Source organism: Tyto alba, unplaced genomic scaffold (genome assembly GCF_018691265.1).
Source record: "Tyto alba isolate M040663 unplaced genomic scaffold, T.alba_DEE_v4.0 Super-Scaffold_2, whole genome shotgun sequence".
NCBI classification, from domain to species: domain Eukaryota; kingdom Metazoa; phylum Chordata; class Aves; order Strigiformes; family Tytonidae; genus Tyto; species Tyto alba.
The window spans coordinates 62821442-62842901 of record NW_024881282.1 but is presented as its reverse complement, the minus strand read 5'-3'; the positions used below and the strand labels follow the sequence as shown (position 1 = coordinate 62842901).

At 42.1% G+C, this 21460-nt stretch overlaps 1 protein-coding gene across 1 annotated transcript; it reads right to left on the bottom strand.

Annotated features, from left to right (window-relative positions):
* Nucleotides 1-416: 416 nt before the first annotated feature.
* Nucleotides 417-19650, bottom strand: CAV1 (caveolin 1). The gene is made up of 3 exons (XM_042793267.1): nucleotides 19451-19650; nucleotides 18483-18647; nucleotides 417-2739 (listed from the first exon to the last, which is right to left on the bottom strand). Exons 1-3 carry the CDS (start codon nucleotides 19478-19480, stop codon nucleotides 2398-2400), a joined length of 537 nt encoding a protein of 178 aa, XP_042649201.1. The 5' UTR covers nucleotides 19481-19650; the 3' UTR covers nucleotides 417-2397.
* Between the last annotated feature and the right edge of the window lie 1810 nt (nucleotides 19651-21460).

Sequence of the window (21460 nt, the reverse complement as noted above, 5' to 3'; positions counted from 1 at the left end):
TGTCCAAAATCTTTTATGTAAAATGAACTATAAACAACTCGTTGTATTATGGTATCATTCTGTTTACTGGATATTAAAATTGTCTACAAGTAACCATCATTATCCTAATTTCAAATGTAGGGAAACTGAGGAACACCAAGCCTTTAAACAAGCTTAGGATCCCTATTCAATGCTGTATTCACTAGTCCTACTGCCTGTTTATTTAGCAGCAAAAAATATTTACTTGGGAAAAAAGTGTCATTTTTTTGTTGGGAAGAACCTTCCTGAACCACAAATTGAGATGATTTTTTGTGTTCTTGCTTGAGAAATGAATGACATCACTTTCTGTTTCTTTATTGAGAAATACTGCGCTTTTCTGCCTGATAACATAAGGTTTGTTCATATGACTTTCAAGGAAAAAGAAGTCAGACGTGAGCTACCATTAAACATCTTTTTATTGTGGTCTTTAATGTACATGCAGAATTAAAAAAAAAGTGTCAGTTATATCTGTAAGCATATAACAACAGTGTGAATGTCTTGGATCAGCAATGTATTTGGATTAGAGACTAGTAACTCTAAGTGAACAGACATCTTTCAGGATATACAGTTTATAAGGTAAATCAAGAAAGTTTTCTTCAGAGTGATTTTCCTCATAAAAAGATAAAATATTTCTTGTTTACAATCTCGCTTGTTTTTAATACTGAAAAAATCTGTAATAGTACACTCTTCATTATGTACATAGAAAAACATAAAACTATATCCATACCAGTGTCTGTTTTAAATGCAAAAAATAGTAGTTAACAGCTTTGTAATTTTTTTTGTGCACCCCTGCCCCCCATTAAAAAATGCAGCATTTCCTAAAGTTTTCAATGCTTTGGTAGAAATTGAACTGAAGGCACTCCTGTGTTAGGTAAAGCAATATGTGAAATATCAGCACTAAATAAAAAAAGCTGTAGGTGTACCAGGCAGCAGCATGCTCATCCCAAGGGCCAAATCTTGCACTCACCAAGGTCAAGAACTGGTTTGCTGGAGATCCCAACTGGAGCAGGCTCAGGCCCCAGCATGGTTTACAATAAAGCTGATTAGCCTCACAACTATTTTTACAAATGCTTCACACAAACTGCATGAGGATGCAGAGAGCATCTCTGAACACAGTACTATCACGTGGGCAAAAAGCTCTTGCAGGTCACAGCATCAGAACAAGTCCCAAAGGCTTTGCTTTCTAGGCCTTGCACTTTGCAGCACGGTAGTTTCACACAACACCCTCTGTTTAAGACTTCATGATGCTGCAGCTCAGCTAAAAATGAACAAACCAACCCACAAATATGAAGTTTCTAAACCATCTCTTGTGATGGATTAGCTTAGACTCAGCAAAGCATCCTGAAAATAATCTGTGTGCTAGTGGCATGCTAACTTCTGCTGATAGAAAAGTTTCTCTCGGGAAGTTCCTCCTTGGCCTCATGCAGCTCGCGTTTGGCACACCTTCATTTTTCTTGCAATTCAGGGTTATTTCTGGCATACCTGTGATACGTATTTATATGAATACTTTGCGGGGAAAAAAAAAAAAAAAAGCCTATGAGATAAGCACCTAAATGCTCACAAAGTGATGTGTCATAAGTCACAGTCAGGAAAACATTTCCATAATGACCAGTTTTAGTTCTCAACTGCAGTTTGTTTCTGCAATCCTAGCAAAGGTTGAGAAACGACCAGATGCAAACTTCCAAGAGAGAAGGAGACAGAAAGGCACCGACCGAAGCTTTTTATGCACACGAAAAGCTTTCACATGTCAGTGTCTCCAACCTGATAAAGTGTTAGATTGTCAGGACATATATTGGTTCAGTAATTTGTTTACTTAACTAACTTATTCATAGTGCACCATATCTGACCATGACTAAATAGCCGCAGTCAACTGACAATCCAATTGAAAAAGAACATTCTGCTAAAACCTGCCAGCTGGTCACGTTCATTCTGCTGCAATAGCTCTGCGTTCTTTGGCCACAATAAAATGAATGGCTTTATAGTGTTGGATAGCATTTTTGTCGTTCTTCAGTATCACTGTGGATTTATCTCACAAGGAATGAAGGGTGAGATAAAAAGGCATCCAACAACACTTCAGCCTCTGAATCAAACAGCCAGCAAAATGATATGCAGCTGGGATGGAAGAATAGCATTTAAGGTTAGTTTGAAATGCAGACTGAAGGGAAAAAAAAAAAAAAAAAGGCAAAAAATAAAGCAAGTAGTCCAGTAAAAATAAACAGTAGAAAAAGAAACCGAGCAAGTGATTCTTTGTTTTGGGCCAGTATATCCACCACCAGTTGCTGTATGTTGCTTTGGGAAACATAAACTGGCACCAAAACACTCCAAACAACACAAAACCCCCACCCCTTCCTAGGCTGATGGCTCTCATTGAAATGTCCCTCAAATCTCTTTCTGTACTGTGGCTCGGATGCTGCTGAACATTTTGCCTATGGCCTCAAACAGCGGGTCACAGAACGTGTGGATGCAGATCGAATAGACGCGGCTAATGCACTGGATCTCGATCAGGTAGCTCCTTATGCACGGCACCACTGCCCAGATGTGCAGGAATGACAAAATGGCAAAGTAGATGCCCCAGATGAGAGCCATAGGAATGCCAAAGATTGCTGACAGTAAACGATAAAACCAGTATTTCGTTACAGTGAAGGTGGTAAAACTGGCCTTCCAAATCCCATCAAAGCTGTGTGTTCCCTCTGGTTCAGCAATCACATCTTCAAAATCAATCTGCAGCAAAGAACACAAAAACAGGTCAGTCAGACGTTCACATGAAGGGTGGAGTCCAGAAACACCTTTCCTGAAGAAAAATGATCCACTGCAACAGAACACCAAAGCGCATAATTCCTACATCCCAATATGACTCAATCCATTTTAACACATCGTTTCAGCCATAAATCTTCAGTAAATGTCTTTTTCCAGCGACTACCAAGGGAGCCTCAAAATTAGACTTCTAACTTCTAGATGGAGATGTCCACAAAACTGAATGTATTTTCCTCATCTCCTACAGCCCTAAGGTATGCAGTGCCCTTAAAGTCTACATAAGGGACAAACCAGGTAAACAGAATCATCATGATTTCACTGCCTAACTTAACTGTTTCACATCTTTATGAACGGAATTAATGCAGTCACTACATTAACTTTTTACACACCTCAAGCATGTGTCAATAAAATGTGTTTTATTTGTCCAAATTTTCCCATCTTTGTATAGCATTGCTGAATTTTGACAGTGAATAAACAGTGAGGCTAGCTATTTAGATACATACTTTGAAACAGGCATAGATAGTTTTTAGTAGACTGAAAAACAAAATTCTGGATTTAGATCTGCACCAGGTGAAGCTCCTCCTTAGTCTGAAAGGGTTAGGGAGCTCTTTCATCTTTACAAAACATAAGGAGGTTCTTCACATTGGAGCTGTTTTGTTCTAGCCTATCCTGTTTATGTGATAACACACTGTTTATGAAAGACATGGCCTGGATAACATATTAATATTTAGAAGGAACACACTCTTCCATATGTTTCACAGTTTTGACTACTCACAAATCATTCAAAAAGTCACCTAAGGAAGCAGTGTATTCCAACAGGCATACTTTACCGCTCTCTGTTGAAATACTGAGCTATTCAGGAAGCTTAATTGTCATAACATTTCTATTAGAAAATTAACAGAATTATGATGATGGTTCAGCTCCATGTCACACAAGCATGTGTTTGATATAACCCACAATACAGGATATTTAATTTAGTTAGCACAACCAATTGTATAGGCACTGCATTCAACAGGAAAGAGAACACCACAACACTATTTCTCTGGAAGAAACTAAAGGACTGTTTACATCAGATGAAGGAAAAAAAGAAATTGCATTCCTGGAACTGGATCCCAGGAATTAAGATGATAATGCTGCCGTAAGTGAAGATTTACAGGAACAGGGTAAGTACGATATGGGCCAGCAGCCTCTGAAACTTGGGCAACAGGACCTTAGCATACTGGAAGGTGGTGAATATACGTACATTCAGTGTAAGTATTGCTTATACTGTAGAAGGCGGCTCACAATCAGTTCTTTTAATATAAAATATACATAATAATTGGAAAGAACTCCTCCCTCTCTCTTGTTGAATCTTCAATCAATCACTTTCAAACAGAAGTTACCAACAAAGTGAAAAATACTATAAAATCACTGGACTTTCCAGTTTCTTGAGCTAAAAAAAATAATTCCAAAGCAAAACTGCACAGTCTAGACACAATTTACTTGAAGGGCTTGAAAATCCTTGGGAGGAAATTTCTGCATCAGTTGTGGTATCAAATACCTTAAATGACTAACATCAAGATGGCTTAATTCAACATATTATTGGGCCTAAATATCACTCTCTGCAAGTGTTTCTCTCTAGACATAACCCAAACTGTGAACCTCTTTATCTGCTACTCTGAACTAGGCTGTAGTGATCTGAAAGTGATCAATGATTCTTTGGAATGGGAATTAATCATCATCATCACCATCACACTTAAAGGTAACATTTGGGTTGAAATTCTGTCTCCACAGAAACCAATGGCAGACTTTGCATTGGTGTAGTACCCAAGGAACACACCTCAGTGCTGCACACTTGTCCGTAAAGGCATGCAGAGCCAAAAGTCTGTCTGGACTTTCTTAAACTGAAAAGAATAATTTTAAATAATAACTACAAAAAGAGAAAATGAAAAGACAGTTTGAATCACAGTTGTGTTCTGCAATAGTTCTGCAAGTATGGGATAAACTGTGCTTCTGTAGGTCATTGCGCATGAATTTTTGGTAAAAATCTTAGAAAACAGTTTCCTTGGAATCGCTATCTGAAAACAGCACAGAAAGTACACAACATTCATTGCCAAGTAAAGACAGGAAATCTGAAATTATTTAGGCTCTGTAATTTCAGTGGGTGCAAGATTGAAGCTCGGAAGGAAATAACTAATTCTGGGCAAAGCATTGCAGGTAACAATATGCTCTCTATTTTCATTGTAGAGTTATTGGATATAAAAGTTCATATTTGGTAACTAAAGAACTGACAAAAAATTAGCTTTATTAAGTACATTGACCATAAAATAATTACATGAATCAGTCATTACAAGTTAGCTGCAGTCTAGTAAGACAGAGCAAGGAACATTCCTCGATGTATTGTGATTTTTTTACCAAATGAAACAATCAGATGTCCTTGTATCAATCATGGATTTTAGGACTGCATCACAAAAGGATGAAGAAAAGGTTGTAGATGTATACATGGAGAAGTCAATAATATCTACTGATGACGGCATCTAATTGTCTTATAGCTACTTCCCTCCCTCCCCACCCCCCCAAAGGATGATTTCAAGATCTGTATATTGTTCACTGAAATCAATCTCATTCAACTGAGTACACATGTTGCAAAAATGTATGCCTGAGTCTGTGAGCAATATATTCTTTTTGGAATACACGAGGAAGGATACTTATCGTATCTGTTTCTGCAGCTATTCAAAAGCAACCTTTTTGTTGTAACCCATATCCCACGTTAGCTCATTTTCTAAGCGAATGGATGTTCCTGGCTTATCATCGTTTGCCTTGAAATCAGATAATAAAAATATGCAGATGATGGCAAAACCCAAAATGATTTCAGAAAAAAAAAAGTTAATTTTTAAAAAAAATGAGACTACATGAAGACTACATGGTTGAACATAGCCATCCTGTTCTAAAACTTCTGACAATTTGTCGCATGCTTCCCACCAGCCGATGTTGTGATCCTTGGCAGAGCCAGTTTGTGCACACAGCCATCATACAGCAGTTCAGTGCATCAGGGGCTATTAAGGGTCATGCCCTTTTTATTCAGTTCAGTTATGGTGGAGTTTTTCTTGTATTTTTTTCAACTGGTTGATAAGGGAAATATTAAATCTCAGCAGTAAAGCAAGTTTGCACTGAGCTCCATCAGTATTTTCATGGCTGTATCTTTAATTTAGCTAAGTGAGACCTACTTTTATCAGCAAAGCATATTTCTGGCATCCAAAAAGAAACCATGGCTTAATGTGAATTTCATATAACTTTTAAAATAAGTAGTAAGACTGGCCTGTAATTTGATTCCTTTCAAAATAATTCATTATAATGAATGTTTGACTGAGAAATTGAAGCCAGTAAACTCACTGGCTTTCAAATAAAATACTTAACTTTCTGTAATTGTGATTCTCAGTAACTAACGTGTTTAGCCTGTTGCGTGTTCCAAGATGTCCATGGACTTAATTCTGGGGAGCTGACCGAAGAATCATGCCATATAACACTTCTAGATAGACAGCCCTGTCCTCATTGCAAGAGATGATGCTAATATTAGAACATTTATGATATATCTTTGGCCAGGATTTCCAAGCTCAAGTCATATACAGTTGTCCTAAAAGTACTCAGAAATCAATCTGTCTGTGAGATGATAATAGCAGTGTGTTTGTGCCACCAACAATTGTCAAGAGGTTACTTTCTTGGAGCAATTTCAACAGCTCTTGGAATGTTTTTACCAATGCACAGAAGCTGAACAGATGGTCCTGTAGGAACCGTAGCTGGTGTCTCATTACCACATCTTTCCCGTGTCATTATTTCTCAAGTCCCATGTTCCACATTGGTCCAGTTTGAATAAGGGAGACACCAAGATGAACTTCAGAATGAAAAGACAGAAAAACAGCCTGGCAACTCTAAAAACTCTCAGCTGAATACAGTGTTAAAATGAAGCTGTTATCTCCCTGAAAGCCATAAGAATGTTATGAAATTACATACATGTCAGGAGAGTCCAGCTATGACTGGAATGCGAACCTCTAAGGTGCTGTCCAAAACCAGACTTATCCACAGCAATGTACACTTTAAATAAAGATAGGCTAGGAATTGAGGTAATCTGGGCTCTTCTACTTCTCAGATGCTAACAGCTCACGTACAGATCTACTGGCTGGGAAGCGCTCTATTTATTTCACTGTTCAGGCAGTGGAGGTAAGTCCTTAAGCTGCAGGAACTGACATATCACCCAGATTCTTTCTGCACTAAACCACTCCCATGAAAGATCCTGTTTTTAACTCATAAGGATCAGTCCTCCACAGGCAGCAGGAGGAATAGGTGACTGGATGAATTTTGCCTGGCTATGGGTTACATTTACATCACTCGGATTACTCATGCCTCAGTCCCTCCTATTACTCTCCTCTGATTTGTAGTTCAGTAGTACTCAGTGACGGTGAGTGTCATCCGGCTGATAACAAGAGTCCAACTGAACTAAGTAAAATAAAAATAGGACTGATGGGAGAAAGAGAAGTGGCCAGAGATATGATCCCAGGGAAGAAAGACACTCTTATTTTTGGAAATGAATCTAACTGGCTTGCAAGAATAAGATACATTTTTAGGGTATTGTTCTCAAGGACACTTTGCCAAAGCATCACGTGCATGTAGATCTGTGAAAAACTCTGTTTTATCTACATAAAGGCATGCTTAGGTTAGGCACAGATCCTGTTCAGTAGATTGCATGTTCAGCATGCAGTTTGTTCCTCCAGAGCTGTCTGGGTGTGCTCTGAAACCACATTGAGCTATTTGCTAAGATAATGAAAATATAGGCATGTTCACTTGTGACAAGGAGAGAAGGAAATTTGTTTTGATCCTCTAAAGGATGCTAATAACTTGCTACAGCCTTCTGTTTCAGCCAAAGCTATTAAACACTATCAACTCCTGTTCCCTGCCTACAATACACTTCCTGACTTCAGCTATTCTTTGTTTCCTACTATTCAGTTTGGTAAAGCCAGTTTTCACATTGCTTTAAGCTTTTGTCTGATTTTGCTATGAGAATTACCACAGCTTCTTTTGCTCTGCATGTGTTTATTAAACTTGTACCAGGAAATTAAGGAACCTGCTTTGATTCAAAAAGAGATTTATTTACAAGAAAGGCAAATGGTATGGGGAATTTGTCTTCTTTTTTCAAAGTCTGTTTATAGGAAAAAACTATTAATTAAAAAAGCTTAGCAGTGTGAAGTTACTGTGTTTTTTTTTTTTTTTCTAAAAAAAAACCCCAACCATCTGACTCAAGAATATATGCCTTATAGATGAAAATAGTTGACTTGTGGACCTTGTCACTTTTGTCCCTATGTACGAAAAACTGGCAGGCTGGAAAGGTGTGTTAAATGCCAACCTCAAATTGCCTACATACCGGTTGTGTTTCTCCTCAGAAGTTTGTTCTTTGAGGCATGTAATATCCATTACATAGGAAAATTTACTGTGATGGGTCTATCAGAAAAAAAAAAAATTGTTAAGGCCATCAGCATTTTATGGGGGTTTTGACGTAATCTACATTGTAACTACAATTATTCAAATCTTCGAGTGTGGTAGCTGTGTGATGCTACCGTGCTCACAGCATGCAGTTCGCCTAGACAGGCACCACCACTACTCCACTGAGAAGGAATCCAAACAAGTGCTGAGGATGCCTACGTTTCTGAGTGCCATCGATATCTTTTGGAGTCAGTGAACGGATGCTCAGATCCTTACCGGATCTCACTTGATAGATCACTAGTATCTCCAATCAGACAAATGACTTAAATATGCACACAACCTGAAAAATGTGAACTATCCCACTGATGTCAATATGCTTTACGTGCTCTGCCAGACCAGGGCTATAGTAAAGTCTGAATGTATTTTTATACCAGAAAGAGTAACAAGCTCATTTTATTTACATTTTTAGCTCAGAATACAGAAAATGTCTTTACTGCTTACCTTGTGCTGTTTTTAAACAGGTTTTTCTCTGATACCAAGATCGCATGTATAATTAAGACTTGAAACAGACATATAGAAAAAAGCAGATAAGATCTTTTTTTTTCTGTTGTGATAAATGCAATTTTTAAAACTTCCCAATGCATTCAATATCTTTTAAAAAAAAAACACTCAACAGAAGAAAATGTATAAATGATCACAAAATGACAAGCTATTCTATGGCATGGGTCACATTTTGGAGGTGACGTTCAGGACAGGTGCGGCACTACTGTGGAGAAGACTGTGTTGTGTGTTATTAAAAATAAGAAAATGCGTATGAGATCATTATTAGTTTCTATACTTCCACATACTATTTGGAACTTAAAAATTGCCAGTTACAGAGCTTGGAGAACAAAGGCATCACAGAAGCAGAAAAAAAGTTATTAAGCTCACAACCATTCTATTAAATCAGTGGTATCAACTAAATATCTAAATGTTTCCTTGACCCTTTGAAATACCATGTTTCCACGTCTGCTGATGCTTGTCATCTGCTGATGCCAGTTTATTAGAAAATTATGAAAAAACATATAAAGTTGTTTCTATTGAATCTGAGGGAAAAAGCATGGGAGGTGTTGGATCTTACAAGAGTAAAGCTGCTCTTCTTCTCTCCCTCACCTCCAAGACACCAGGAGACTCATTCACCCTTTTAAGAGCACTGTGTAATCTCTGGCGAATATTACCTGCAGTTATGTAGAGAATCTGGTATTTTGTTCCCAAAAACAGAGAGCTTCATGACACCTAGATGTTCTACTTCCTGACTAACTGTTGTTTTCAACAGCAAACATTAGGTGCTGTCACGTGTACAGTAAAGGCAAAACTCATTCTATTCCAGAATACTTATATGAGGCTCAGGCTATAGCACGGGTGACTACAAAACATGAAAATTCAGCAGTGTTCAGAGATGGGATAAGTTCCATCACAAGACAAGAAATCACCTTGACTTTTGGTATGGTGGCAAGCATCTAATGAAGGAACCCCAAGAGTCCCTACAGGCTGCAGTGCAGCAAGATAAGGCTCTGCCTGTCAACCTTGAACTTGGCCTTCAGGGAACAGTGCACACCACTCACTGCTTTGCACAAAAAAAAAGAGATTCCATGAGAGTGGATGGCTAGGACCATAGTTTTGGTGTAAGGCTAACGACAAACAAGTAACTCCAAAGCAAATGAAACCCTAAACAAGCAATCAGAACTGTTCCACCCCAGTTATTTATTCAAACTGACCGATGAATTTGCTGTACATTCCCTGTCTCCCTGTGCCTACTTTCCATAATATGGCAAGAAAAGTGTTCTGCCGGCAGATCTCTTAATGGAAATAGTGAATCTTTCTCAACTACTATAGTGTATGCCAGAAAAGCAAACAATGCTTTAACAAAGATACTCATGTTGGAAAGTAGAGTTGAAGGACTACACTCTTCTAGCCAGAGAAGAAAACCGGTCTGGTCAGGAGTGACCCCTACTGCACACATAACAGATATTCAGTTGGATTATGGAAAATTTTAAACAATGACTTTTTAACTAAACAATGCCATTTTAAACAATGACTTAGAAAAAGGTCACGACTGCAGATCACCATTTCACAAATTGAAAATCAATGAAAATAGCCAAAAAATAAAATGCTACTAATTACTGAGAGAACAACCTCCTGCTCCCTGCCCATGCTGAATTACTGATTACGTACCAGAAAAGCCCTGGTGATGGGCTTTGTTTTATCAGATGGGCAGGCTCATCAAATTCTGCGGAAATACTCGTGAGAAAAATACGACAGATGCCAATGGGTCAGCACTGTAGCAACCAGCCATTCTCCAGAGATCTCTTCCTGAAGCACTTGCCTGTCCTGTCTCAATATAGTCCAGCAGAAGGAAAGACTAGCAGCTTCAAGGAGACATCTGCACTCCTCTGAAACACAGCGAAACTTCCTGTGCAGGTGGGGATATCGTGTCCGCCAGTTCCTTGGGAAATATGTTGATGTTGTCAGAGTAAGCAGTCAGAAAATAAAGTGGATTTTCCTCCTTGGAAACTGGGCTGCTGGGAGGTTATTGTGGTTTTCCCAAAGAGTAGCTCTTAAGAAGCTTTCTTCGTTTTATTATTTGTTTCATGTTCCACGGTGCCTTGTTTGACACAGCTATTTTAGCAAAGAGCTCAGATATGTCTGTGTGCATGTACATCCATATATGTCTATCTGTATGTCTGAAGAGGTATATTCATCAAGATGGAAACTTGAGTGGAGTTTTGACTACACAAAAGATAATGGGAATTATTTTACTGATTCCAGTTAGGACTGGAGTTAACCAGAATCCAGAAACATTAATAAAAGCAAAGATAGTATGTGATCAGATTTGACACTATATTTTAATATTTTATTATATTATAATAAATATAGCCATTATATATAATAATAGCATATGCAATATATAATAATTCTGATTATATTATCATATATTTATACATAATATTAAATACATATTTATACATGGTTTTAATGATATATAATAAAATGTATTTTATTATACTATTATAAATATATTATATTATTATATTGCCTTCAATGCGGGTTTAGACCTGCTATTAAGGTAATAAATTGTTATTATGTATAGCTTTTTAGACCTTGCTCTAGCATCATCCTTCCTAAATTTAAGCTCTAATGGGAAATGGAGATATAGTGACCTTAGTTTCTTTAGTAGTGCGTGGAGAGAGACAGGTACCTTTGGAGGGTGCTTTACATTTGGAAACCACTTTTTTCTTTTTATCATTTATAAAGGGAGTCTAAGGAGGGGAGACTCTTAACTAGGTATACTACCCACAAACACATTCCTGTTAACTGTTGCAGTACTTTTTAGGAAATCTGTATCATTTGTTCCCACTTTTTCCGTCATTTCTACCAAAAAATATGTCTCTGCATTTCTCCTGTTAGAAGGTTCTTTCTTATGGAAGATCTTCAGTTACTGATCCTTAAATAGGAGCTAACTTTTTCTTTAGTGTTTCAGAAAAATCAAGATATCATTCATCTGCGGTTCTGGTCTTGTCATAAACTGTGCTAGAACAGAGATACTTGAACATGGACTTCATAAAACAACAGGAGACTTCATGGCTGAGGTCTACAGATATTATCCTGATCTTGGGGGAAAACTGATTTTTTTTTTTCTGCTAGCATTTGTTTGAATTCCAGAAAGGGATTTCAAAGTTGACATAGGAAGTGTTGCAATCTGTCTATGAGACTCCCTTAGGCTTTTTTTGAACTTCGAGTATAAATTCAGCACAGCAGGAGTTTGGACAGGAAATGGGACACTTTCACCTTCAGCTGCGAGAGCATCTTCTTATCTATGAAGCTGAATTTATCAGTTCCCATCTATCTGAAAACAAACTACATGGGCAGGATAAATAGAGGACTACGGACAAACCCAATACTTGTACAGCCCCACTAACATCTACAGCACAGCTCCTTGACTATCTTGAATAAAATTGGGTGCAATTTTTATCAATTAATGTGCTCATTAGAGTGGGGATAGTGATACTGAAACAATTTGTCTTTTTGAATGCTAATCTTTTGACATAATTTTACAAGAATGATATTGCATAAAATTCAAAGTTTGTTTTGAAACTATCAAAACACATTTTCATAAGAAATTTCCCAGAAAAATATAAAGGGACTAAGAGTTAAATCTGCCTCCCCAATAAATCAAATTAAATTAAATGACATAACTTCTCTTTCATCTTCAAAATAACAAATCCTTTTTAGTCCAAGATGGTTTTTATTACTGTTGTTTGTCTAAAAGAGAAAAGAGAGATGAGATGGTAGTTCTGAATCAAAAAGCTCAAAAAATCAATTGCTGATGTAGATTTCATCCCGCTTTCTGTTTATTACAAGGGTATTTGAGATCTGTGGGAAATATGAACTTATCTTAGTTTAGAACTATATCACTCTTCAGTTTTCCAGAGATCACAAGTTTTACAGAATCATTTGTATTTTGTTCTCTCTGTTGCCTGAAATACAACAAAGATCATATTCTCACTGAGGACCTCATGGGCAGACCACTTTACTACACACATTTATCCTTCTTGCCCCTGGAGAGTTTTGGATTTCAATAATTTATTTTTTTGTTTGCTTTAGACATCCTTATTCTCAGCAACAGAAGACAGTATTTCTATCCATACAGTGGGCTAAAATTCTAAAATTAATTAAACTTGTTCTTAAAATTTTCTAACATATAATATGAATTTTGTTTAATTTATCAGAAGCTTAAAGTATTTGTCTCCTCTGAATCTGAGATAGTGTACAATACATTCTAACAAAAGGAACATCCATGCTGAATTGTTGGCTGTCCCCATGGCCATCAAATGAACATTCTCCTATGGAGTTATGAGTCATGTTCATCATACTAAGCAAGAAGACAGTGCATAAGGCTTTAATAATAATCTGATCTTAAATGCAAACACATTTTTTTGAGAAAGAAGCTTTCATTAGAACAGATGCCGTTATTATCTGTAATCTTACGGACACTCAGAAATTCCATGTCTGGAAACTCTTAATTAATGTGCAAGAAAACTGTTTTTCAGAACTCTAAAACATCGTTCTGTCCTCATATAAACTGGCATTCATAATAACTCAAGTTTTTAATCTCTCACTCCTAGACTAGCTTTGGAAGAAATATTCAAAACAGAATTGTATCATGTGGGTAGTCAAAGTCAAACATTTGAATATTCTTGCATTTTAAATCTAAACCCCGCAGCTAGATCTTAATATGACACAAAGCTGCAGAATCATTTAATCTAAACGCAGTTCTATAAAAGTAAGGCGCCATGTCTAAGATGCGTGTATCATCAACGGAGAGAAACATGCCCTTGGGAGCACCACTCCTCCCCTCCTAGGGTTGGGCCTAAACTCTGTGATGTGAATCTGCCTCCAGAGGCATCTAATGTCCATCACTGCCAGTCGCAAGAGTCTGAATGACAGGCTTGGATTAGAACATATACACACACATTTAGATTTATATATTCATATTAATGTATTTAAACATATACTTATCTGTTTTTTCGGGACTTTTAACACTATCTTGAAACAAAGAAAGGAGGTCTGCATTATATTTCACTTACGTCCTTGTTTCAGAACAAGCAGTTCACTGAGCTCTGCTCTTCTCTCGTTTTACCATGTTGAAGAGCAGAACTCTGTTCCTCCCAGGCCTGCTGTCACATCAGAGTGACAGCCATCAAAGTCTTAGCCCACCCATCCGAAAAGAGCAGGGGACGATGCCTACTTTCCTTCCAGGAGGTTCTCAGGTGCGGAGATGGGAGGTGCTCTGCCTAGTCACCTCTCTGCATCTTATACCATGCTCAGCACAACAGGGAGGGACCATAATTATGAAGGATGAAACAAAAAGGCAAACCTTCTAGACACCCTCTCTTTTTATTGGCCATTTTTTATTGACTTTTTAGTGGCTGAAATTGTAAATAGCTTTAAAACGTCTGAGTAATACCTTCCTCCCAAATGACTACATAAGGGTGCTACGGTATTTCTCAACATCTGACTAAAAATTCCAGACTTTTCCTTGCAGTGAGCTGAATTGCCCTTAACTGCATTAGCGTTAAGTGGAAGGCACAAATACGTCGTAACTGTTTAAAACTTGGTACAAAAGCTCTGCATCCTTATAGCTGTAGCCAAGTACTAGATTTTTTCTTTCAGAGAGAAAAGGACTCATGCAACAAACAGCAGAGACACACCACTTGTTTAAAACAAAACAATAATTATGTTCTGGATGGTAGACCAAGCACAGGCCTTTCTTCCTGGCACAGCAGCGTAGGAAAAAACTGTAATCTGGCTGCAGATGTGACTGCACATTTGGTCCTCACTAGTCCCAAAGGAGTAGACTTTGCAGGGTTGGCTGCAAGGTCCATCCATCCCCATCCTAAGCAAGGAGCAAGGAAATACTGAGAAGCACAAGCTGCAGGAGGACTGGCACCCTCCTCTGCTTCTTTCAAATGCAGTAAACTTTGTGCAGACTTGACCACAGATACTTTGTGAAACTTTGAACTCCAAAGGTTTGGAAGGCTGTAATTTAGCCATACTTTGGAAAACACAAATATTGTGTTGGAAAACAGGAAGAGCAAAGGCTGAACTGCAGGCACCTTCATGTGAGCCCTGGGTCATAGGGGAATGAATGAGAGAAAAAAAAAAAAAAAAAATCAGCTTTCTATCCTGTTTGTTGCATCTCATTACACATAAATAAAAACTGTGGGACACAAGTCTGAGAGTAGAATCGTCCAATGAAGGACATATGAAATAGATACAACTGTGAGGGAAAATAGCTGCATAATCACCAGCATGACGCCTGGAGAGCTCCCAGACGCACAGAGGCTGTTTCTCCCTCACTAGATTCCCTCCTTGCCTCCTGCATGACTAGCCAACTTCACAAGCCAGAGCCTCAAGGAATGGGACCACTGTTGCATGCTCTCTCCTTGCCAAGGTGACACATGAGGGCAGTTGCACGAGGAGGAAACTCCTTCCTTTCTGCTCCTTGCTGAAGGAATTGGAACAGGAAGGAAATTCTGGTGATTCTACTAGATAGTGCTTCCTCCAGCACAGAGCTGCCAACTCCACCGTCTGCAGACCTCGGGTTTGTTAAGGCCTCATTTCCAACCCTCTCTGAACAGAAATCCAGTCATCCTCCCCACTTTTCTAGAAACCCCCCAGCACTTGGCTTCCACTTTGTAGCTCATTTGAAAATAAACCGTAAGCAAAGTCAAGGTCACCAATAACTTTGTTATAAAGAGGCTCCATGTGTCTAGTTTTTATAAAAGGATGTTGGCTGTGTCTCTCCCTCTTGCCTGGATCCCTACCCTATTGCTGCCTGCACCACGTATCAGCTGTAGAGGAAGCTGTGCAGATGCTTTGTGTTACACATCAAGGGAACATGTCTCCTGCTTCTCACAAGCAAGGGTTATTTTTAAAATGTGCTATGGGAAGTATTTGAATGCAGCCAACACTGAGGCCTTTTAGAGAGCTGCTTACAGAGCAGATTCCTCTTTCTCTGTCTAATCATTTCTATTTCATGGCTCACTGATTTGTCCCCAGTTTCCATGCTATTGTGTCCCATAGTCAAGTGGCAAGAAACGCACTAAATGCTAAGTAAAAAGCAGAAGGTTCTGAATCTAGAAAAATGCAACAGCTCTAAAGAAAATTGAGCTAAGCCTGAACCATACTTCTGGCTTTACAACACTCCTGAACATTTTTTTTTCTCTTTCAGTACTCAAGTGAGACTGGGGACTCCTGTTATACAACTGTATCTTGTACACTCTACTTGGATGATTCACAGCCAAAATAAGAAAGGTAGATGCATGACACGAGGGGACCACAGACTGATGGCTAAGGCAGGAACTGAATCTGTGTATCTTCACCCCAATCCAAGCCTGTCCCCTAGGTACTGTGTCTGAACTTTATTGCTGTGTCTAATAGGCTGAACCTGAAAGCAGTGTCCAAATAAACTCAAACTGTGGCAAAATTCCTCTACTTTTCAAGTTAGACCTACCTGTGAAATACTTATAGAAATCAAAGTAATCCTTATTTATCCTTCTAACACGACAGAAAAATGTTGCTTTACAATGCCCACATTTTTTTTACAAATATTGCTGGTTTTATGATGCAAAATGGACCCTGTCTGGTTAGTATCAAATTAATTTTGATACATTCCTGTGTCTTGATGTGACTACGTGCACTACCAGGACCTCACGTGCTGACACAGAGGCTGTACCAGTATTCTGGCTGTTTGATGGTTTTCAATGAATGTGTTGGGCTACAATTATTTTAAAAGGAAAAACTGAAGAGCTTGGGATTTTTCCATTTCTATAATTCTTATTTTCCAACTTTTACATGATTTGACATACCAAACTTTCTTAATTATTGCCCCTGTGGGAGACAGAGAGGGCAGGATGGGCTTTGTACACTTCAGTTTCTTTTAAGTCTGTTAGGAGTTTTTTCCGTCAGTGGTCTCCCTCTTTTCCCAGCAGGATCTTTCTTTCCCTAGTTAAGTTTGTGGACACCCAGATTCTGACTTGCTTGGGGGCTATGACTCATCTTCAGAAGATGTGGTTGCTTTGGGGACTTCTGTTGATGTACGCAATAAACCACGGTGCAGTCTCATCCTTCAGCTCTTCCATTCCCTGTCTACTCACTCAGCTCCTCCTCCATGGGTAGAAGAAAAAAGAATTGCTCTCTCCTTTTTAAAATCAACCATTTTAATTGAAGTTTTGTACCATTAGGTACACAGATGATTTCTTCTAAGCAAATAAAAACTTTATGCCTTTTCTTTATAGATCAGAAAGCTGACAATGGCTCATTAGAGAGATAGCCTGCTCTGAGGGATAATTCTTAGTGTTGATCCAGCACAATGGCTAGGCATACTCAGCACCTTCAAACTGTGTTGAAGTCAGTGGAATTTGAGGTTACTCGGGACCTTGCTATATTGTCTGCACATAGCATGAATCACTTTACTGACATCCATTCAGGAACCAGAGTCCAACCTTTTGATTCTCTGGCAACAATGCAGTATTTCTCCTTTTCAATAACGTATCTTCCTGACCAAAAAGCATGGGGAACTGCACACCCTCTGACTCTGATGGACACTAAATAAGCCAGTTAGTGGCTTAATCACCCACTACGACTGGGCAACTCCTGTTTTTCCTAGGTTTTGACAAGCCCAGATGACAGCATCCTCAATTTTCACATACATAGTATAAAATGTGTCTGCTAAGAGAAAAATCTCTGTGATTTTTCTGACAAAAGTGACTTCAAGTAAAAACCTCCGTCGACACTGATTTGTCAAAACAGTCGAACTCTGATTTAAAAGCCCAAACAAAAAAATCTAGACAAGGGCACAGTTTGGATGTGGCTTAGCTTGTTTTCTATTATCATTTCTTGAGGGTAGGAAAAACACCAAGGAGATCCAAACAAAACAAGGACACAAATCCAAAGGACCATCTGGACCTCTGATTTTGCACCCACTTGGCTCAGGGAGGGTGATCCGTCCCGCAGGCCGTGCTCAGCTGGCTCAGACTGCACCGGTTTGGTGCCACCTCCCTGCCCTGCCCCTCTATACGTGCCCGAGGGAAGGAAAAATCCCTCTGCCGCCGTTATAGAAGGTCACACAACTTTTTTCCTCCGCTGCCCCCCGGGTCCCGGGGAGCCCCGCGCCGGGGCGACCCTTTCCCCGGGGGGGGGATGGGGGGGGGGCTGCCGCAAGCCCCCCGCCCCGGCGGGAGGGAGGCAGCCCCGGCGGTGCCCCGGGGAGGGGGGTCAGCCCCGGCAGTGCCCCGAAGGGGGGGTGGCCCCGGCGGGGACAGCACAGGCAGCCCGCGGGTTGAGAGGTGTGGGGGTGTGTGTGTGGGAGTGTGTGTGTGTGTGTGTGTGTGTGCCGCGGGTTGAGGGGTGGGTGTGGGTGTGTGGGGGTGTGGGGGGGTGTGTGTGTGTGTAGCCCCGCCGCGCCCCTGCAGGCAGCTCCAGCGGGCAGCCCTGGCCCGCTGCCCGCCTCCCTTCTTTCTTTTAAAAGAATAATTACCACCAAACAATAATATATATATTTATATATATATATATATACGAACAGCCCCCTTTCCTTCTTGCAGCAGGTGGAGGTGGCGGGCTGCTGTCGCCCCGGCAGTGCCCGCGTACTCAGCCTCGGCAGGACAGGCAGCTGCCTCGCCCCTCGCCCCGTCCCGCCTCGGCCCCCTCACCTTGACCACGTCGTCGTTGAGGTGCTTGGGGTCTCGGTTGACCAGGTCGATCTCTTTGGTGTGCACGTCATGCACCACCTTTTCGCTCAGCTCATCTGCCATCATCTTGTTGTTGGGCTTGTAGATGTTGCCCTGCTCCCTGATGGGCGCCGTGTACAGAAAGCCCTGCGGAGAGGGAGACGAGAGCGGGCGGGAGGGGAGGGCCGGGCCGGGCCGGGCCGGGCCGGGCCGGGGCGGAGGGCGGGCGGGGGGGAGGCGGCCCCGCGTCCCGCGGAGCGGCGGGAGCGTCGCTGCGGGGCGGCTCTCGCCCGGGCTATTTAACGGCGGCCGCGGGGCGCACACCACACCCCCGCGGTACCGGGCGCGGCACTGGTTCCCGATCCCGATCCCGATCCCGCCGCCAGGCGTCCCCGGCCCCGCTCCGCTCCCCGCGGTGCTGCCCCAGGGCGGAGCGCAGCCGCCACCGCGGGGAGCGCCCTCCCCATACCGCCCTTCCCCGCGCCACCCCGGGGCACGCAGCCCTCACGGTACACCCCCCCCCCCCCCCCCGCTCCATCCCTCCGCGCCGGCGCCCCTCACCGCGCTGCCCCCTCGCTATACCGCCCGCCCCGCACGGCCATCACCGTGCCGCCTTTCACCCCGGCGCCCTCCGTATACCGCCCTCACCGCACCGCCGCCGCCACGGCATCCTCACCGCCGCCCCGGCACGGCCTCAGGGGACGACACCCCCCCCCCCCCCCCCCCAGACACCGCCCGCTCCCCTCTCCTTGGGGTTCCCCTGCCCGCAGGTGCCCCCGGTTGTCCGCCGCCGAGCTGCCTCCCCGCCCACCCCCGTCCCGCTCCTCCGCTGCCGCGGGCGGGGGGCGCCGGGTCGCCGCAGGTACTCGGCGCCGGGGGCGGCCAGCGGGGCGCTCGTAGCCCCCCCCCCCCCCCTTCTCCCCCGGGCTCCGTCCCCGCGGCGATCCTACCTCCGAGTCTACGTATTTGGTACCGGACATGCTGCCCCGGGCTGGCTGGCGGCTCCGCCGCGGGTTTCTCTGCGCTCGAACTTGTAGGAGCGGAGGCAGGAGGATCCCGCTGCGCGGGGGGGGGGGGGGGGGAGGTAGCTGCGAGGGAGACGGCTGGCCGCCGGCCAGGGGCTGCTCCCTGCCTTCGGCTGGGGTGGATGACAAACCGCGGGAGGGCCCGGCATATCGCAACGCGGCTGGGAGCCGCCGGGGGCGGGAGGGGAGAGCAGCCCTGCCCCGGCAACCTGGAAGCGGGCGGACCCGGTCCCGGATGCTTGGGACACGCCGCGCGGGGACGGGGACACCGCGGGGACGGGGACACGACGGGGACAGGGTCCCCCCCCACCGCGCTGCCCACCCTTGTCCCGGCTGCCAGGCTGCGGGGGGGCCGGGGAGCAAGAGTAGCGGGGGGCAAGGAAGCAAACGAGGAGGTGGAAAACTTGAGCTGTGTTGCACGTCCCGATAGAGCGAGGCGTTTGTAGGGCTCCCCCCCCCCCCCCCCCCCCCCCCCGCCCTCCCGGCGTTGACAGTAGTTTACACATAGTCATCGCTGCCCCAGGAACAATTGTGGAAACTTGGACATCCCTGGGCTGAAGAAGAAGAGATTTTCTCAACTGGTTCATTTCCAAACTATGCAAATATTTAACAGCCCTGCTACTTTAACTGTGCTATATTTTTCGCGGGAGGAGACTGACCCATCCATGTCTGCCATACATATTAACCACTGGGATTTACTTTTAAAGAGGAATGGTGGGACACTGACATTTTGCCATGCTTCGTTCTCAAGGACCTTTGTAAGCTCAGGGTCTTATGTTGGTGTAAAAGCTATAAGGATTCATCACTGTATTCAAGATGTTTCAGGTTAGGGTTGCAATGGCATCTATGCATCTATAAACTGTGAATTATATTTTGCCTTTTTTTTTTTTTTTTTCTTTTTTCCTTTTTGGTGTTTGCAGCCATCAGTTTTCTGTTAGGAAATCAGACCATGGTGAAAGATTTGTAACATTAACAGGAAAATAGTGACCTTAGTCATTTAGCACAGAATTGCAGCAACAGAAGTAGAATGTTCTTAACTGCAGTGTATTTGGTTTTGGCAATTCAACAGAAATGACCTGGAAAAAGCCACTGGCTAAGATGGATGTAGGCTCCACAGATGTAAATAACTGCACCTGTTGAAAGGGCAGTCCACATGGACATGTGTTACTGATATGGTCATCAGTTAGCAGGGAACTTTTTTTAAGTGTTTATATTGCTCATAAACTTTAGAACAAATGCTTTGGGATGATGCTTTCCAATTTTCCAAGTTACTTGCAATTTTTTAAAGTAACTTTTTTTGTTGATGCAATCATTCACTTAGGCCATCATTAAAACATCTTTGTCTGTCCAAGCATTTGAGTGTGTGCATAGGGTCAAATGGGTGAATTGAAGGGCAAGGTCTCTGCAATTTTTCAACTCATCTGGAAAACACCCCACAAGACAGTTTTCATACCTAGGAAAGTTTTTCAACTAGTCAGTGTCTTTCACATAAATCAGAAGATTTTGACCCATCATTCAGTATTACTGCATATCTCAATGATGACATAAAAAAACAGATATATTTGTTAATTTGAAATGCTGAATTGGTCCAGGAATGTTTTCTGCAGAACCACAGCCCCCTTTAAAATAAATTTCTGAATCATGCAACACTACTGCAGCTAGAAGAATATTGGAAGCTAGTAGAATTTATACATTTTATAAGATGAATCCTGGAATATGCTGCATACAAGCTGAAGTGAACCATCACATCTGATGGACCTTAGCAGTGCTCACTTGAGCTTGAATACCAAGAAAATGGCACTACCAAGTTGTGAGAGTGATGGACAGGGATAGAGCCACGGCCCATTTCCTCTACCGCTGTTGTATGAGAAATGCACACAAATGGAACAGCCGGAGACTTGGACTGGGTGCGCGCAGGAGTTCTGCAAGGAACTC